Source organism: Trachinotus anak, unplaced genomic scaffold (genome assembly GCF_046630095.1).
Source record: "Trachinotus anak isolate AG129_WGS33_773 ecotype Australia unplaced genomic scaffold, CSIRO_AGI_Tana_v1 ptg000012l, whole genome shotgun sequence".
NCBI lineage: Eukaryota > Metazoa > Chordata > Actinopteri > Carangiformes > Carangidae > Trachinotus > Trachinotus anak.
Window position 1 is genome coordinate 24,947,021 of NW_027273863.1, and position 15,416 is coordinate 24,962,436.

At 41.0% G+C, this 15,416-nt stretch overlaps 2 protein-coding genes across 9 annotated transcripts in view; one reads left to right on the top strand and one right to left on the bottom strand.

Annotated features, from left to right (window-relative positions):
- Positions 1 to 15,416, top strand: part of LOC139628679 (tripartite motif-containing protein 16-like) — a 276,374-nt gene that overhangs the window by 82,466 nt on the left and 178,492 nt on the right. The gene's annotated exons all lie outside the window — the stretch shown is intronic.
- Positions 1 to 15,416, bottom strand: part of LOC139628672 (disco-interacting protein 2 homolog C) — a 190,542-nt gene that overhangs the window by 18,321 nt on the left and 156,805 nt on the right. For 5 of the 7 annotated variants that reach the window (XM_071490602.1, XM_071490598.1, XM_071490599.1 and 2 more), the window contains 9 exons: positions 15,165 to 15,304; positions 14,384 to 14,520; positions 14,097 to 14,305; positions 13,498 to 13,612; positions 12,256 to 12,457; positions 11,368 to 11,477; positions 3,130 to 3,210; positions 2,305 to 2,428; positions 733 to 854 (listed from right to left, as the gene is read on the bottom strand). In XM_071490602.1, the coding sequence (XP_071346703.1) occupies positions 733 to 854; positions 2,305 to 2,428; positions 3,130 to 3,210; positions 11,368 to 11,477; positions 12,256 to 12,457; positions 13,498 to 13,612; positions 14,097 to 14,305; positions 14,384 to 14,520; positions 15,165 to 15,304 (1,240 nt within the window). The remainder of the gene's footprint in view (positions 1 to 732; positions 855 to 2,304; positions 2,429 to 3,129; positions 3,211 to 11,367; positions 11,478 to 12,255; positions 12,458 to 13,497; positions 13,613 to 14,096; positions 14,306 to 14,383; positions 14,521 to 15,164; positions 15,305 to 15,416) is intronic. The other 2 variants (XM_071490600.1, XM_071490597.1) reach the window with 1 other exon arrangement.

Genomic DNA, 15,416 nt, shown 5'->3' on the forward strand with positions numbered 1-15,416 from the left:
ATTTCTCACTTTTTTCCCTCACATTTCTTGTTAGAAACTGTTGATGCAGTGGAGGCTGATTCTGCAACCTCATATAACCTGGTATAGCACCTTTTTGTTTACCCAAATGACTCTTTTTCTCCCGCAGCAATTTCATATTTGCAATACTTTTTTATTTCTGAAATTCTGACATTGAGGTTTTTAACCCCAGTTAAACAGATGGAAGCTTTAAGTTTTATCTACTGAGAATAATCAGTAAAACTTTGTCTAATTATTTTGTCCTTTTATTCCAGAAAGTAGTCATAATTCATCCACCATAGTTTCTAGTGTGAGGATGGCAACTAATTATGAGTTAAATCACGATAGGACAACACAAACATTTGTTTTAAAGGTCCCACATTGTATAAAGGTAGATTTCTAAGTCTTTTTGATTATAAAGCAGGTCTAGGTTCTATATTAATACTGTGAAAGTATCAAAGCCTCAGTCCACAGAGAAATGCACACAGCCTGTATTCAGAAACTGAGCCTTAAAACCAGCCGTCAGGACTTCTGGAACTTTGTGATGTCACAACAAAACAGTCACCGCTCTTAGCCCCGCCCCAAGCCCCGCCCACCTGGACCCACCATCCAACCTTGCAGGATTTGGGTTCTCTGAGTGTTTACCTGAAATCTGCTATAATTTTATTAGATCACTCAGAGAACAGTCAGCCAATCAGAAGAGAGGCTCAGAGCCTCAGACAGACAGTGTTTTACCTCTACGATCATCTTGACGGTGGGCAGAGTGGTGGCGATGTTCTGCAGATGAGGCGGCCGCACCGTGATCGGCACACAGCCAGCATAAAGGCAGCCATAAAACGCCACGATGAGGTCGATACCTGAGAGCGAAGGAGGAAAGAAGACAGGGAAGGAAAGGATTGGATTGGGAGGAAAGAGGAAGGGGAGATGAGGGAAGGGATGAACAGTGAGAGAGATGAGAAAAGAGGGAGGTACAAGAAGGGAAGATTGAAAGAGGAGAGGACAGGAAATGAGGCATGGAGACGAGGGAGAGGATAGAGAAAGAAGAGAGACGGTGTAAGACAGGGAGATGGGGAGAAATGGGAGGAAGTGGAAGAATGGTGAAGGGGAAAACAAAAACAAGGACAACAGAAAAGGAAGGGAGAGATAAAAGGAGAAGAGAGGGAGAATTGGGAGAAAAAAAAGGGCAAACACAGACACATTTACAGAGGCGAGGGCAGGTGAAATATTGAGCGGTGGACTCTGGAGGAGATTAATTGAATGCTGCTTTAAGACAATCTCCTCGTGTCGGGGACTTTGTCCTGCACGGCTGCATCCGTCCCGCTGTGATGGACGCCCAGCTCTGTGTCTCTGAGAGAAATTATAATTCTTTCCATTCTCCTTCATATTCCCTGCGGCTCTCTCTCTCTCTCTCTCTCTCTCTCTTCGATCTGACTGAACTCTCTGAACGTCTTTGTCATGTCCTTCCTCATTTGAAAAACACCCAGAGTTTGTCCTTGTTTACACGTCAGCACACAAGTTAAAGGATCGTTGCAAAGTTCTGCCATGTTTTAGTGGATTTAGTACAAATCTAAACCTGACCATACTGACCATGAATGTAAAGAAAACTCTTCCATAATATGAAACATGAGGGAAAACAGAACTCAACTGTGGCCACTAATGTCTTAAATGATCTTAACACTGTTGCTTATTCAGTGGGTCTGTAGTGGACAACACCCAGAAGACATGTCTACTGATGACACTCTCAACCAGCGTGAATATAAACAAGCACCAAAATCAACACTAAATATACTACATGGCCAAAAGTATATGGACACATAGACGGCCTTACTTTTGATAGTTCAACATGTGTTTTAGCATTAATGTGCTGGTATAATGGCCTTTAAACCAGACAGTGGAACCAGGCTGCAGGTATTGACTCAACCCATTCAGTCACAGGAGCATCATGAGGTCCAACACTGGCATTCAGTGGGCTCTGTGCAGTCCTTCCACACCAAACTGGGAAGAACAAATGTCCAAAAAGTCATTGCAGTGCTCAGATTCCCATTAAATGGATCTAATGGACCCAAATCAGACCATATGTATCACTATAACATGAGTTCAGAGCAGTATCCAAAGCCATTTTACTGCTTGATGAAAATCTCCCTCCTGCTCACCCTTTTGCAGTAGAATCAGCTTTTATTTTGAAAAATGAATGAATTTCAATTGGAGTTTTTTTTTAATTTTTTCTCCAATTTGAGACTTTGTAGGTTAGGTGCAGAATTTAACATGAGGACATTGGCTGCTGCCTGATCTGCAGTGAGGGCTTACCTGGAGGGTAGACCAGTGCGACGTGGTCTCCGTCCTGCAGGTGGCCCCGTTCAGCCAGCATGGCCGCAATTTTTTCTGCTCTCTTGTGCAGCTGGACACAAGTCAGAGAGCTGGCTATCGTACCCTGCACAAGGTCACACACAAACACACACACAAACACACACATATATACAAATGACTGACACGTTCAATCAGCAGATGTCATGTCACATTTTCGGTTGCAGCATCTCGGTGCTGAGCAGCTGTAAACAAACCAGTGGATCATATTGACATTATGCAAACTAACATACCCGTCACACAGAGCCAGCCACACACACAAGCTATCAGTGATTTCTATTCTTCTTCATACGTGTGTTACTAAACCACATTTCTCCAGACAAACAAACAACTTCATAAATAAGCTATGAATCATTCTGTCATTTTCTGTCACAAGTGTTAAATCATTTTACACACTGGTAAAAAAAAAAAAAAAAAAAAAAAAAAAAGAATAATATAAATGCAGGAAAAGGATCCTGGCATTTATGACTCATATCATGTTGTAAAAAGTTCTAAACTGGATCCCTGGAAAGAAGTGACGACCTAATTCATCATCTCTCCTGCTGTAGCTCTTCATCGATTATGAATTTTCACTATAATTCAGCCGCTATGGGTTTAAATACAAACCAACACATATACTTTAATTTCAGGCAAATTAAAAAGAAATAATAATATTCACTTCAGTCCTGTTTGTGAACCCAACTGCAGACCTCTCCTTTAAGGCCCGAGTCTGGCACGAAATATGAAACAACATCATCATGCGCAGTGTGTGTCTGTCCTGGGTCTTACTCTGGAGTTGAGGAGTGTGTACAGGACGTGGTCTGGGGTGGTCTGGGCTCTCCACTGTAGCACCTCAGACAGGAAGAGGAACTGGAAGACACAAGCAACAGTACAGCAACAGTCAGACTGGGTGACGACACACAAACACACACACTCACAAATAAACACACACACACACACACACACACACATCCATCTTGAGCATGTGAATAAGGCAGCAGAGAAGCCAACACCGAGAAGAAATAAATATATTTAAACTTAAGATGAATAAAAATATAACTAATATATATAGTAAATATATCTAAAACTATCATCTTAAGACAAACCTTTCATCTTATAATCATTCTTGACATGGCAGGTGGAATTAAAGAGCCCTCAATAAACTCCTCCAATTAAGTCTGTAAGGAAACATGGTTAGCATGCTAGCATACTTCCCAGCATGCTCTGTATGTGGGTTAAAACCCCTCAAAAAGACCCATTTTCTCTAGTTTAGGGAATCGTAATGGCTTTTTATACATATTAAGATAATTCAGGGTAGTTTCAGGACTTAGCGGAGTGAGAGCTGCAGCAGAATGAGAGCTGCAGCTTTAAAGACTAATGCAGACTGACCTGGAACTGGGAAACAAATTTGCTGTAGTTTCACTTAAGTTGGTGTGTTCCACCTTCCGACTTTAACATTTTAAGAAAGTTTAAAGATAGTTAGGAAACACGATGGTCACAGCAGGAATGTGTAAACTTGCAGTCAGAGGAAATCTGTGATATTTTCATGCCAACAAACTACGTATCACCACCACACAGAATGAATCCAACTCACTGTGAGCTTGTTAGCATGCTAACAGGCTAACAGGTTACCATTAAGAGTGAACATTGATGAAGCATGTCCATAAAATGAAATTGTGGTAACTCAGTGTGTTCGAGTGTTAAGGGATGAACTTGGTGGGGAAGAGAGAGAGAGAGAGAGAGAGAGAAGTTGATATGAATGGAAGCAGGAGAGACAGGGAGGGTAACAAGGTTTCATACTTTACAACAACAGCAGAGCCAAGAAGAGGGAAATGGAAATTTGAGATGGGAGGGGAGAACAAATCAAGAGTGAGAGAGTTTGTTTCTGGCCTCATGAATTTTTCAAGATTTGCTGCTGAGCAGTGAATTGCAGGGAGTGTAATTCATGCCTCTTACGTTTTGTTCTGCCAGAGAAAGTCAGTTTTATTTGTGCGTGTGTGCGTGTGTTCTTGCTGCCAGCCCGTTGCCATCTATGACAGATGAGGATTCAGCTTTCAGGGTCTTAACCCACCGACCGCAAAGCAAATGGACTTCTGCTCAGTGTCGTCACGTCTGGGAGGACTCGGGGTGCGCCTGATTTGTACTGCAAATCTCACAGACCGCCAAGAGATTGGAGTTTGACTACAGCAACCGTTTGGACTTGTGCAAAAAGAATTAAATCAAAACGTCGCTGTTCAGATTTCAACCACAAGACTTCCTGTGTCTTTCTGCCTTCAGGTCAAAAAATATCAGAATCAGGAGAATTACAGCACAAGATTTACTGAAACCTTAAACAAAGTGATAAATGTGAATGAAAAATTTTAAAAATCAGCCTTAATAGAAAAGAACTTTGTGTGTATTGAAACAACTTCTAATAATAATCAATGGACTGCATTTATGAACAAGTAGGTTCTGCCACATATATTTTATGGGGTAATATAAAGTTAATATAAGTTAATTACTTTTCTCATGTGGTTAAAAACACGAAGTTTGTAAATGATTACTTGCTTCGATTAATTGGTTCAGCCAAATATTTGCAGGATCCAGCTTCTGAAATGTGTGGATTTAATTCTGTTCTTTGTTGTGTATCATTATAAACTGAATATCTTTAGGTTTTCAAGATGTCACTTTTGGAATTTTTCATTAATTCTGGACATTTTACAGACAAAACAACTGATCTATTAATCTAGAGAAAAATCTGAAGCTTAATCGATAACAAAAATAATTATTGGTTCGCAGTTCTAAAGAAAAACAACAAGTAATATGCTATTATTCCTTTTTCTTGGTCATGAATCCAAAATTGATTTTGGTTACTTGGGAGAACAAATAAACACAAGATTAAAGTGTCATCACCAGTATTGCTGCTCACATGCTAGCAAACAGTTTCTTATTTATTCATCTGGCAGGTCAGTATAATATCACTTTATTTATAGTCATGTTTGAGTGATATTCCTTCTCTTTTAGCTCTGCTTTGGTCTCCTCCTCCTCAGCTCCTGAGAGAAATATCTGGCTTGTTGGATAGTTGATGTTTCACCTTTTCACCAGCTAGTTGCTAACTTAATATGTCTGTCATTTGTTGCTAGGTAGATAATATAAACAGAATATTTGATAGAAAGCAGCTGCCTGTTGCTGCTGTTGGAAACAAAGTAAAAAAATAAATATATATATTTACATATACATCAAAGATTAAATGTTAACAAGTAATTTGATCAGTTGTTAATATAAAATGTTGATATGTAGAGCAGCTTTGAGTCGTTGTACAATATCGTGGTACCCTTAACATACAAACTAAAATCTTTTTACATTCCCTTGGAGATTTTAAAGCCTTATTATTTGTTGTATTTTATGATTATTGTAATTGTAATTGTTAAGTATTTGTTTCTTGTATTTTGTGGTTATGTTGTCGTTGATTATGTCTTATTCTTGTCCTCAGGCATCTCTCGAAAAATAGATTTTAATCTCAATGAGACTGCCTGATTAAATAAAGACCAAATCAAATCAAATAAAAAAAAGAAAAGAAAGAAAACAATTGTCCATGTTATATCTGATTGACTGTGAGGTTGTGTGTCCACTGTGTGTTTTATATCAGCTGTCACAAAGACAAATGTCTCTGTTTGACGGTTAATTGAGGTGATTCTGTTGCACAGGAGCTCTTTCAGTGGTGAATATAACCTACAGCTGAAAACATCACTCAGCCCGTCACCAACCAGAGTTTCCTGTTTCACCCTTTAAACTCATGTAGTCGACCCTCAGAGTTTGGCTGACGAAACGCCCTCTCATCTACTCACCACCAGCTTCATGCATCACAAATCTCTGAAGGGGGAGGGTTTAAAAGAGAGTTTTTTGCTCTGGATGAAAACATCACTCAGCTGGTTGTCGGCTTGACTCTGAGCTTTCATAAAACTTTCATTACAGCAAATGAAAGTCTGCTTCCTTTCCAGTCCCCCCAGTTTCCTGCCTAATATATTAACATAACTGCCTAACCAGTGTTTGGTGAAAGCTGCTACAGCTCCATGACTGCACATGTATGAACCAACAATGTCAGAGCTCCGTCAGTACAACGAATCACTCACGATCTCCTGAAAGCAGAACATGTGACAAACAATCTGCCTGATAAATCATGACAATCACAGACATAGTCATTTTGGCAAGAATGAAACTGAAATGCTGAAAAAACTCAAATGGACATAAATTAAATTCCAAAAATTGATCATAAAAAAGAAAGATTTTTCTTTTAAATGTCACATGAAGTAATGTAAAGTGAAATGTTGCATTCACCAGCTTTCATCACTAACATCTTCAGTCTGTAGTCGTCTCTTCCTTTGACCCAAGCAGTTCAGTCATCACTGAAAGGCCTGATTTAAAGGTTTGATGCCACCTGATACAGGGACTTTCTAGGTTTAATTAATAAAGTCTTGTTACATAACAGCCCTGTTTTGTCAATGAAGACCTAAGTCCTTAAATATCTTGGAAATTATGTCGCAAATAGTTTCAAATTTAGGCCAAAATGGGTCTAGGACTCTTCCAGAGGATGGAGAATAGAGGTGGAAATACAGCACCGCTGGTAGCTTTACTTTTCAGATTTCATCAATCAAAACTATCACACATAAGTTGGTAAAGTTGTGTTGTGTTTTCTGAGAGATGCCGTGACCCTTAGTTAAACCTCCAGAGCTCGACTGAAGCCTGAGATAAAATAAACTGGAACCTGCCGGTAGATAAAACCCATGTTATCTCTGTGAGAGAGGACCGGCATGCTAAACACCAACACAAAAAGCCTCTGTTTGCAGCGGTGGGTGTGTGTGTGTGTGTGTGTGTGTGTTCCTGTTGAATTCCAGGCTGTAGATAGAAATCTGGTCTCATATAGTAGAATTTTATCAGTTTTCTGGTGTTGGATTCTGATGCTAACACACTGATGTCTGTGGCTCAGTCGTCATTATCAGACGTGACGATCATTACAGCGAAACCGAACACATCGACTGCCTGGCAGACACACAACTCCACGTCACTTACACTCACATAAATCAAATGGCTAATAGCAGCATCTATTGAACCATGTGGACTCTGAAACCATAAATCTGACAGTGAACCATGGGGAGTTTATTTAATCACATGAATCTCCACCTCTACGAGCTCCCTGTGCTCAGAAAGAAAATATTTTCAGAAGAAATTTTCTGCTGCATGGTCGATTTCACCTCTGCAGTTTATTCAGAAACTGATATCACTGGATCATTTTGGGGAAATCAGACATTTCCAGAACAGCAGTCATGTTTTCCAAGAGTGAAGTAGTTCAGGTGGGTGAGTGGAAATGGAGTCTGTCACAATCCTTACTTCAGTTAGGAAAACTAAATCTGCTGACTGGGTAACATTTCACTTTAAATCCCCTTATTCAGCATTTATAAATTAATTGTTTATGATGTTATTTGTGAGCAGACCTGAGGGTTGATTAATGTAACTGTCAAATGTAACTCCCTTGTTGATGCCCAGACATGGAAGCTGCTACATGAATAACAGATTTTTTCATAGGTGAAGTAAAAATACTGTATATTAATAAACACTTAAAATGTCCTTATATTTGCTAACAACTCCATTATAAACCATTTTTACATGTTTATATTCTGATTCCACAGAATCTACTCAGACTTTTACTTTAAAGGTCCATGTTTTAACTTCTCCTGTGTTTTATCTGAAGTGTTGATCTCCATCAGAAGATATATTTGTTGTTTTAAGAACCAAAAACCATCTCCGTGTAGTTTTACATCTCCTCTCTCAGGCTTCTCTCTGGAGCTCTAGTAACAACAAGTCAGTCAGCCAATCAGAGGAGAGGATTTGAGCCTGTCTTCTGATTGGCTGACTGTTTTCTGTGTGATTGAATGAAAATATAGCAGATTTCACTCAGAGAAACCGAATCCTGCAAGGTTGGATGGTGGATCTAGGTGGGTGTTGCTGAGAGTGGTGACTGCTTTGTTGTGACGTCACAAAGTTACACAAGTCCTGACGGCTGGTTTTAAGGCTCAGTTTCTGAATACAGGCTGTGTGCATTTCTCTGTGGACTGAGGCTTTGATACTTTCACAGTATTAATATAGAACCTAGACCTGCTTTATAATCACAAACACATGGACATCTACCTTTAGACTGTGTGGACCTTTAAAAATGACATTACCCTATAAAAAAATGTCAACATCACTGCTTGACCTGTAAAAATGTCTTGGACTGTGCTGTATTAAAGTTGTGACCTTGCATTAAGCCTTCACATGCACTCACTCTCTTAGATATCATTAATGTATGTTTCCAGTCCGTGATATCATACACACACTTGTAAATGTTCTTTTCTTTTATTCTTCAAGCTGTTTTCGTGGCTGCATTATTTTCTGATCTACATTATTGTCTCTGTGTGTGAATGCAGGTTTGAAACTGGTCTCAGCCTCTTCACCAACTGATTTAATTCTCTATGACTGATGAACACAGTGAGACATGGAAGCTCTAAAAACACCTCGCTGTGTCACCAGTGAAAAACAAACAATTCAAGCAAGAATTAGGAATTGAATATGATTCTGAACTGATCTGTAATTCCAGAAATTAATTCTTGAATGTTAATAATTTTATAGATTATCCTGACAATATTTCTTCCCTTTATGGACACAGCAGTGAGGAAAACAGTAATTTTCCTCACTGCTGTGCAGAGGCTGATCTGACCCCAGTGGAACAGAGTCAAGTCAACCTTCCCTGGACAAATATTAGAAGAGGAATCTGAGAAGACATTCAAAGTAAATCACATTTCACTCTAAGAGATTACACTGACACACACACACACACACACACACACACACACACACACACACACACACACACACACACACACACACACACACACACACACACACACACACACACAAGGTTTCAATAAACAAAGGAACAACTGCAGAAGCAACAGCCTGTAGAGCAGGAGGAGCTCACTCACACAGAGGGCTTGGTTTTCAGAGGGATGGAGGTGGTGGTTCCTCAGAAATGTGGTGGATGAACGAACGGACAGATGAAGCTTAAGTTAATGGATTTAATGGATATGTTGATGAGAAGCTCCCGCTCTTCCCCTGAACCTGATTAACACTCAGCAGATGTGGACTCACCAGCAGCCGGCTCCAGCATTTCCATACAAAATCCCCACATCACAAATTTCATTTTGACTGACACTTATCCTTTTAACTCTGACAAAGTGTCAGTGAAATTAAAGCAAATTCACAAACTGCTTCTGCAGGAAATCTGAGCATCTGCATCATCTGCTGAGCTAAACTCCCCAAAGTCTATTCAACCTTTATTTCAACAGAGAGGAGTGAAGAATGAAGCCAATGAATGAATAATTGTGACTGATATGATCATTCAGTTTGGACTTGTAATTATGACACGAAGCCTCAGGACTATTAGTCTCTGTTCAGTTGAATTTTAAAAATGGCAGAGCAGAGATTGTCAAAATGTGATTAGCAGCCAATCAGGGGCCAGTCTTCAGCTTTGTGCTTCAGATGTAACAAGCCACCAGGACTGTAGCTACAACTGTATCTGTCCTCATGATGACAGTCGTACACCGGGGGGGTCACTGTGCCAAGACCTAGTCCAGCATTGCCCAAAAACCTGAGCGAGCTTGTGGAGTTTAGTTGTCAAGACTTTGAAAACAGCGTCTGTTCCTTCACATCCAAACCAGCTGGCAGCATGTTATGAGTGTGGCTGAAGATGATGGGGATGATGTGGATGGTTGAGGATGATGGTGTTGGTGGCAGAGGTGGTGGTTGTTATTATTTTTCAGGGCCTGTCTCTTGGCATTAGAGTCTGCAGAGCGTGCTGTAACCGATGACATTTTCAGCACAAGAGACGAGAGGAAAATCAGTTCTGTCAGTAACACACTCCGCCTGGTGCTCCCCATCACTCCCGGTCTCGCTCTTGGTCGTCTCTCTACTTAAATTATTCTCTGTTGTTTTCTCTCTTTTCTGTGTTTTCTCTTTATTTCTCATTTTCTCTTCAAGTCTGTTTTTCCTGCTCTTGTAACCTCTCTGTCTTATTTTCCATCTTCTTCTCTAGGTCTCTGTCTTTGCTCCTGACTTACTCACTTTTTTTGGGACAACTAAGACATGAACAGTGATGTCAAAGCATCTAAACACACTCCACTTTTTCTCTACCTGTTACTGCCATCACCTTCTGGCTTCAGACTCTGTTTTTTTGCTTCACTGACATATTGAATCATACTGGGATATATCATACCCGTATGTCCACTGTTTCAAGCAAGCAACAGAACCTTTGGAACTTCCTGTCAGAACTTTTGAGAATAAAAGCTCACAATAGCTTAAAATAAAGCATTGCTGCAGAAAGAGAAAGAACTTTCTCGCTCTATTATTTTGGAAGTGATTCTGTGGGTAACTGCTGCTGACGCTGATGACGGAGATCTATTTTAACACCGGGTGCTGTGCACTGATGGTGCAGCCTGCAGCCTGATGTGACTGTGTCTGACATTCACTCTCAACATGGATCAATGCATAATAAGCATCTTCAGGTGGGGGGAGATTCTCTGTTTGGACATTAACCTACAGCTAAATATGAGACTGTCAGTCTGATATTGTAAGATTTTTAAGAAATTATCAAAATAATCCCACAGGCCAGGTTTTATTACTGGTGGGCCAGTCGTGACCCACAGGCCGCCAGTCGCTGACCACTGATTTAAAGCAACACACAGCACAGCTCAGTGATGACACTGTGGTGTGATGAATGCTGTAATTAACAAATAATCAATTGCAGGTAAACTCATCAATATGAAATGATCCAAATAGACCAATAACAGTGGCACATGAAGAAATGGAGCCAAATGCCTCATTATGTGTATATGTGTGTGTGTAATGTGTATGATGATGATGATGATGATGATGATGATGATGATGATGATGATGATGATGATGATGGTGAAGATGATGATGAAGAAAACCAGCAGACCCCCCTCTCACACACACCTTCCTTGCCTGGTCATTGTCTTCGATCTGACCCAGATCCCTGCCGCTGGCCTGAGCGATCCTCTTCCCCGACACCAGATTCCCGACCATCACGGACGCAGGACCGATCTCTGAGGAAGAGGAGGGAGAAGATGTGAGATGAAGACAGGTGAAACGAGCGATGTGAGAGCAGACAGCATCTTTCTTTAACGACAGATTTCATTTGTGTATGATCACACTATGAACAGCTTTAGTTTTCAAAAACAAGACGTTCATGGTGCAGTAAGACACGTCTGTGTGTTACTGATTAAAACAAACTTTCTATCAGGTTTTATTCAGTTAAATTCTCTTCAATCCCCCTGATTCACCAGCTTCTTCCTGTATAACATCTTTTTTTTTTACTTGTCTTTAACCAAATGTTACATAACCAGAAGAAAAACATGGCCCTTTGGCTCCAGAAAAAGAAATTTAAAGGTCCCATATTATATAAAGGTAGATGTCCATGTGTTTGTGATTATAAAGCAGATCTAGGTTCTATATTAATACTGTGAAAGTATCGAAGCCTCAGTCCACAGAGAAATGCACACAGCCTGTATTCAGAAACTGAGCCTTAAAACCAGCCGTCAGGACTTGTGTAACTTTGTGATGTCACAAGAAAGCAGTCACTGCCCTCAGCTATGCCCCAAGCCCCGCCCACCTGGACCCACCATCCAACCTTGCAGGATTCGGTTTCTCTGAGTGTTTACCTGAAATCTTAGATCACTCAGAAAACAGTCAGCCAATCATTGGCTCACTATCTTCTTATGGATATCAACACTTCCAATAAAACAAGTGTAAAACATGGGACCTTTAAACTCCATCAAAATGCCGTCCCGTTCACCCTCACTCCACACCATATTCACACTTTACCTGGTTGTTTCTGCCGGGGTTTGGGCAGGTTGGTGACGCAGGTGTGCGGACACATGAGCACGTTGCAGGGGTGCAGCGCCCCCTCCAGGAAGAGCTGCTTGGTCTCGGACAGGTGGATGCCACCCAGGGGCGTCTTGGGCAGAGTGTTGGAGGGCACCAGCGCCAGGCAGTACACCCCCACCTGGTGGATACCGTCTATCGCCTGGAACGTTTAAATGTGTCAGAAAAAAAAAATCATTTTTTGTGACACAATTAAGTTCCATAACGATGTAGTGATGAAACTCCTGTTTTAAAAGTCATACACAGTGAGAGCTCACACTACATGTATTATCATTTAGGGTGATTTGAGTGGCTGGAATTACTTCAGACATTTGAGATGTCTTTACTTTTCTGATTATTCGCTGTTTTCCAGGAGTCGAGATGTCAATTTCATAGTATTTAAACGCTGACTGTGTCTATAACCAGACAAGCAAAATGAAAAACACAGACCGACAGAATATCTGTGATGGTAAAGGAATAAAGACATTTGGTTTTATTGCAGCCGTAAAAATGCAGACGACTTTTATAGTTTCACCACAGTCTCCACACCGGCTTAGAGAGAGCTGGAGTTTGGACTGAGATTTTATCTGCACAGCATGAATGTACAGCACAGGGTTATATACTGTATGCATGTGTGTGTGTGTGTGTGTGTGAGTGTGTGTGTTTGTGTGAATGCAAGTCTGACAGAGCGAAAGAGACAGAAATGTGGTGTGAAAGAATGTGTGTGAGCTGTTTTGTCTCTTTATGCGTCTGTCTGGTGTGTGTGTGTGAGTGTGACAGTTTTCTGGAGGTGGTTTGTGCTAATGGAGACGCCTGGTGTTGTTCAGTAGTTTTCTTATTGTCAGCTAATCTCAAAACACCAAAAACATCCAAGTGTTTGATCTGTCGATACTTTACCAGCACACTGGTTCATACTGAAAATGTAAAGTATTGTTTTTGAAAAAGGCTCAGTAATTTAAAAAAACAACTGGTCAGTTTATCTTTTATCAAACAAACAGAAGGAAAATTTGTCAGGGACTATTTTCAGCGGTGGATTAATCCACATTTGGTAGTTTGGTGAAAGTTTGAGGCAGCAGGACAGTGTGTGTGTGGGACTGAGTCAAAATAAACTACAGAGTGTGTGTTCATGGTGATGAACGTGTAACCCAGTGCAGCAGTGAGACTCACTGATGTGATGTCAAGTTTTTGTTTTTAGCAGTTCACCTGCAGGACTCGGCTCATCCACTGGAAGCTGTCCTCCTCGGTGGAGTCTGGCCGCTGCTCGGCCACGACCACGATCCTCTCATCATGAAGCACCGTGATGGAGAACACTGCTATCCTGCAAGACACACACACACACACACACACACACAAACACGTTGCACTAGGAATACTTCAGCCACAGCACAGTTTAACGAAACCTCACACTCCATCCTCCATATGATCCTACGGTTGAATCTACACCTCTCTCTCTGGGCTGTGTTAGTTTTAATTTGGTGTTCCTAATAAACTGGAAACTGAGTGTATTTACAGAATAATATTTTATATTAATAACATTATATTTGCTTTACAGATTAATATTTTAGATGCATAATCTATGATGAATTTTTCTACAATCTACACAACAATATACAACGATGTTAAACAGAAGTTCAAGCTAAAACACGTAAATGAATTAATTAATGAATTTATGAATAATGTTAAATGACTTAAGATTTGCATATGAGTACTTGTGAATGTGAACATCTTCAGAAACTCAAACTGTATCTACAGAGACGTCAGCGTCGTCACTGGCTGTGGAGGAAGCAGCAGCAAACACGAACCTGCCCCTGTAGACGAACTTCATGGGCTCCACAGCGAGCGCCGTGGCAACGATGTCGTCGGCATTGTGTCTACGCCCCCCGACCACCATCAGGCCGTCCATCTTCCCTGCCACAAAGATCAGACCTGCAGGTCCGATGAAACCCAGCAGGCCGGTCCTGGTGAAGGAAAACTCGCTGACGGGAGCCCCGCTGTTGGACATGGGGAAGACCTGCGAGGAAGGACAGTCCAGGTTCAGTGAGAATTCAGCGACAGGAAGGTGAGAAAAGTACATTAATAACACACTCACCTCAAAGGTGTTCTTGGTCATGCCAGCCAGGCCATAATAGGAGGTTCCCGTGGCGACGGAGCAAACACACAACTCTCCGATCTCATCGGTTTTACAGAGCAGAGGAACGCCCTCTGGCTTCACCACGCACATCACAGCTACAGACACACGGAGATGACAGGAAAGATGAGGAGGTGATAAAATCAGTGACAGACAGACACAGATTGGTTAAAATGTTTATTTCCTTTCCTGCAGGGGGTCAGAGGTCTGTCAGACTCAATCTTCTCATCTGACTATTGCTAAAAAGTGTCTTAAATATCTAGCTGTTCCTTTACGGTTCAAAATTCAATAACAAAGAAAAAGAAAAAACACTCACACATAAAACAAAGAGCAGAAGGAAAGAGAGAAGAGGGAAGAGGGAAGGAGTGATCAAAAGAGCAAAAAAAGTAGAAAGAAACAGTTAACAGGGAGGGTATAACAGAAAGGAAGAAAGAAGGAAAGACAACAAAGTTGGAGCAAGTTGAGTAAATTCTTTAATGTTTTAAAGTCATTGTGGAATGAAGCTGAAACAAAGATGTTTTCTTCAACATTGTTTTTTCAATAGAATTTTTACATTCACATTTATAAAAATAATATAAAGTATTAATCTACAGAGTAACTCCAGCTGTCTGATAAATAATAATAATACATTATGTCTCTGCATTTGCAGAGAGTTTCCTGACAGATTAAACGCTCTATAAACTACACTCGAGTAGTGATTTCTGTCTGAGAGTCTCTGGGAGCAGGATGGGGTCTGTCTCACCTCCAGGCATCACGGAGCCGACATCCTGCAGCGTGAGGACCGACAGCTTCTCCTCTGAGTCGACCCGGATCACGCCGTGACTCAGACCCTGCATAGACAACACGCCGCGACCAGGAGGGGTGCTGCCCTCCTCCACAGGCCTGCAGGAGAGGGGAGGAGACAGCCAATCAGACGACATGGAGGGTAAAGGAGGGCTGCTAATTCTGAGCGTGTGCTCTCACATTTTTATCTGTTTTACACCATGAGAACGAG